This window comes from Rhinopithecus bieti, unplaced genomic scaffold (genome assembly GCF_001698545.2).
Source record: "Rhinopithecus bieti isolate Rb0 unplaced genomic scaffold, ASM169854v2 scaffold_45617, whole genome shotgun sequence".
Lineage (NCBI taxonomy): Eukaryota > Metazoa > Chordata > Mammalia > Primates > Cercopithecidae > Rhinopithecus > Rhinopithecus bieti.
Window position 1 is genome coordinate 1,001,168 of NW_016819136.1, and position 4,620 is coordinate 1,005,787.

Here is a 4,620-nt window from a genome sequence, read left to right on the forward strand (position 1 = left end):
TTTTTTTTTTTTTTTTTTTTTTTTTTTTTTTTGAGACAGAGTCTCACTTTGTCACTTAGTAGAGTGCAATGATGCAATCTTGGCTCACTGCAACCTCTGCCTCTGGCGTTCAAGTGATTCTCCCGCCACAGCCTTGTAAGTAGCTGGGACTACGGGAATGTGCCACCGTGCTCAGCTAATTATTTTATTTTTAGTAGGGATGGGGTTTCACCATGTTGGCTAGGCTGGTCTTGAACTCCTGACCTCAAGGGATCCACCGCCTTGGTCTCCCAAAGTGCTGGGATTACAAGTGTGAGCCACCACACCTGGTCTACTAACAAGTTCCTATTGGGGAATTACTCTATTCGTGCTCAAGCTTTAGATAGACATGAAAAATTAAATAATATGAGATACTTATATAATTATAAATAACCATTTCATCATACTTCATATTTCAAATATATGGTGGTATAAAGAAGGAAGAGTTTATGTGGCCTGGGTGGTCATGGGAAGGCTTTATAAACAAAAGTGTAATTTAAGCTACATCCCCAAGAATTGGTAGAATTCAGAGAGGGGAGAAGTGAAGAGGTCACTCCAGCAGGAGCCTGGGTGTGGAAGTGTCAGATATAATTAGGGAGCAGCAGGCAGGACAGAAGACTAAACAGGCAAGCTGAACAGTATGAGAAGGCACTACTGGAAACATAGAATAGGGATAGATTGTGGAAGGATTAAGATCAGGACAGCGGTTTCAGAATTTATCCTAGAAGCAAAAAGGAGACATTAAAGAGTTCCCAGTGAAGAAGATAAACCAATATTAATGTTTGTATTATATCATTGTCAATAGCCTAGATCTAGCCAGGTTGCAGCAGCACCTTGTATTTATTATTGAATGGCTCTCCAAGCCATTTCAGAATTCTTGTTCTTCTACTAATCTGCAGTCACCTTATGAGCAGGCACAAGAAACAGGTTGCAGGGATCAGAGGTACTATTTTCATACCTCTATTCTCTGCTCATTCTATTTAAAGCATATGTTCTTGGAAAATAGTCTGAAATGCAGTGTTTTAGCCCCACACTTTGGGATGGGGCCCAGGAATCTGACACAAACCACTGCCTAGAACCTAGCATCTGGGGAAATCCTAGATTTAAGAATAGCTAGATGTGACAAGTAAGAAAACAGCAGCATCCAGTCCTCTCACCCACTCTCAGTCACATGACCAGCGTAGGTTTTCTTACAAACTACGTTAAAGAGGAAAGTGGACATGGAGCATTTGTTGGAAAAATGTGGCCTCTCATTCTCAGCTATACCACACACTTTTGTCTCTCTTGATTATTTACTCCAAAGAAAACCATCATGGAAGGAAGAGGGACAAGAGATTGAGCTCAAGCCACCAAAGAAGGTTCAATGGTTCTGCCCACAGACAATTCACTTTTGACGTCTTAGTAAATAAGAATTTAAAAGCCTTCTTGTCATAGGCTACCTGCATCTCTCTGGCTGTCCTTTCTTCCAGTTCCCTCTTTTTCAAACCTGTCCAATTTGCTTGGTTTTCTCTCTGATTGACTAGCTCGTTTGAATTTGGAGTACTTGGAGGGCTGTACCAGCCTGTAAGAGGATATCTTGTGGTCACTTAGTATGGCATGAACCACAATAGTATCACTTTCCAATGGATCTCGAAATCTGAAAAAATAAAACAAGTATTTGCAATAGTCACCATTTTGATCATTCTGCATAATTACTAGTAATAAAATAAAACTACAATACACTATTCTTATTATATCATTATATTGTGCTAGACTCAAATTTTAACATATATATAACAACAGGATGTCATGGAAGTTGGATTGGACTTGATTAAAGAGCAAATATAATCTTTATAATGAAAATACTAAACAACTCATTATTAATCACTATAATACCAGTGCTTTCATAATATGTGGAAAAATGAAAATTTTGCAGGCAGATTGCAGTTTAATGGTAAACAGATCATATCAAACTCTGAGGAAATATAATCTACCTCCCTACATATTATATATAATAGACTATATATTATATATTATATGTATATATATCTACACATATACATATTAATAGATTATTATATATAATGTATAATAGATATATAGTTTGTGTGTTTTGATGCATAGACATATAAATAAATATAAACATGTAAATTATGTAAACAAATATATTAATATCTGTGTGTGAGTGAAGGGTCTCTAAGTCAAAAGTAGAAAAATAATTTTTAACTCTCATTCCCCAGAGACTAAAGAATGTTCATTCTTCACCTCACAAAATGTTTTAAAAGTACATTTTGTTTTCTTAAATTACATGGTATGTGTGGTGTGTATATATGTGTGTGTTTACATACATGTGGCAATGCAATTTATTTGTACATAGTACTATAAAAAGAGCAGACCTTGAGCAGTTGAATAAAAGTGGAGACCTCCTCATTTCTACTCTTTGCCCCTCAATTTTCCATGCTTAACAACATTTCACAAAAGTCCCAATCTATCAGATTCCCCTATTTGCCTCTGTAAAAAACATTAAGCTCAGGAAATCATACTAATCTCTAGTTCTTCTTTCTCTCATTGCCCACAGAGTCTTATTTTTAAAAGCTCTTCGTCTATCTGTCAATTAAAAAAATTAAAATTTTTTTCATCAATTACCTTGTTATTTGGGGGCATTGGTTCATAATTATCACACATGCACACACACATATGCACTTTTAATTTTAGAATTTAATTTATTTTTGTATATAGTGATTATTCCTAGCTTGTTTGCCTTTCTTACTATTTTTCTAACTTAATCTTTAAACTCTATGTCTGCTTTTAAAATGATTTACTATTTCTTTCTAATGTTCCCTTTTCTTTCATACATACTATCTTTCTCATTTCTTTAAGACTTATTTCCTTTATGTATTTGCCCACTGGAACTTTTAAATTTTAGCCTTTCCATGAGACCCAGATAACACTGAGAGGTGAAGCCAGCTGGACTTCCTGGGTCGAGTGGGGACTTGGAGAACTTTTCTGTATAGCTAGAGGATTGTAAACACACCCATCAGCGCTGTGTGTCTAGCTAAAGGATTGTAAGTGCACCAATCAGCACTCTGTGTCTAGCTAAAGGATTGTAAATGCCTCAGTCAGCACTCTGTAAAACGCACCAATCAGCACTCTGTGTCTAGCTAAAGGATTGTAAGTGCATCAACCAACACTCTGTAAAACACACCAATCAGTGCTCTGTGTCTAGCTAAAGGATTGTAAACGCACCAATCAGCACTCTGAAAATGGACCAATCAGCGCTCTGTAAAATGGACCAATCAGCAAGACATGGGTGGGGACAAATAAGGGAATAAAAGCTGGCCACCTCAGCCAGCAGCAGCAACCCGCTTGGGTCCCCTTCCATGCTGTGGAAGCTTTGTTCTTTTGCTCTTCACCATAAATCTTGCTGCTGCTCACTCTTTGGGTCCACACCACCTTTAAGAGCTGTAACACTCACCACAAAGGTCCACTGCTTCATTCTTGAAGTCAGCGAGACCAAGAACCCACTAGAAGGAACCAACTCGGGACACACCTTGGCAACCCAGATGGGACATCGCCATGCAGTAAGTACCATCAGACCCCTGTAGCTTGCTATTCTGTTCTATTTTCCTTGCAATTCAGGGGCTAAATACCAGGCACCTGTCAGCCAGTTAAAATCAACTAGCATGGCCGCCGGACTAAAGACATGGGTATCAGGCTTTCTGGGAAAGGGCTCTCTAACAACTCCTTCTCTTTGGAGTTGGGAACGTTGGTTTGCCTGGAACCAGATTCCGCTTTTCCTGTACTTCTGGACTGAGCCAAGGGTCGACAGAGAGGAAAGTCATTCAGCTCAAGGGTCCTGACAAAAGTTGGTTGACCCTGTAGCCATGAGCGGAACTCTCAAAGTCATGTCACCCAAGTGAGGCTCACTCATCTATCCTATCTATCCTGATCCTTGCCTCCTAGGTCCTAATGCCTGTCAAACAAACTTCCTCCTGCCTCTCTTCTCCGAGGCTAGTCCCTCTTCTAAAACCACTCCCTGTCTCTGGTGCTTTTCTAGTTTCTCCTATAAGAATGATTTCTAGTACCAACTTCAGGACTTTGTTCCCTTCTTTAGGCACCTGGGCTCACCAATCAGAAAGACATAATTTTGCCCAAAGCCCCAATGGGTGGGAGACCAACTATCCTTTGAGGATCCTTCCTCATACCAGCAGGCCTAACAGAAGCTATTCCTGAGGCTAGGATATGGGGAGCTTCAGAAATGACATCCTTCCTATTCAAGTGAGGACAAAAGGCATCACTTTTCCAACCCTGGAGATCCCTTCCCTCCCTCAGGGTATGGCCCTCTACTTCATTTTGGGACATAACACCTTTATAGGATGGGGCAAAGTCCCAATACTTACAGGAGAACACCTAGGACTCTAACAGTTTTCGAGAATGCATCGGTAAGGGCCACTAAATCCGACCTTCCTCAGTCCTCCTTGTGGTCTAAGAGGAAAACTAGTGTTTCTGCTGCTGCATTGGTGAGCACAACTATTCCGATCAGCAGGGTCCAGGGACGGTTGCAGGTTCTTGGGGAGGGGGGGTAAGTAAACAAACCAAAATCGCTGGCGGTTTTCCTTTCAC

General features: G+C 39.9%; 1 protein-coding gene across 4 annotated transcripts in view; it reads right to left on the reverse strand.

Annotated features, from left to right (window-relative positions):
- Positions 1-4,620, reverse strand: part of CFAP44 (cilia and flagella associated protein 44) — a 151,455-nt gene that overhangs the window by 53,074 nt on the left and 93,761 nt on the right. For all 4 annotated transcript variants that reach the window (XM_017858549.1, XM_017858550.1, XM_017858552.1 and 1 more), the window contains one exon: positions 1,458-1,654. In XM_017858549.1, coding sequence (XP_017714038.1) covers positions 1,458-1,654 — 197 coding nt within the window. The remainder of the gene's footprint in view (positions 1-1,457; positions 1,655-4,620) is intronic.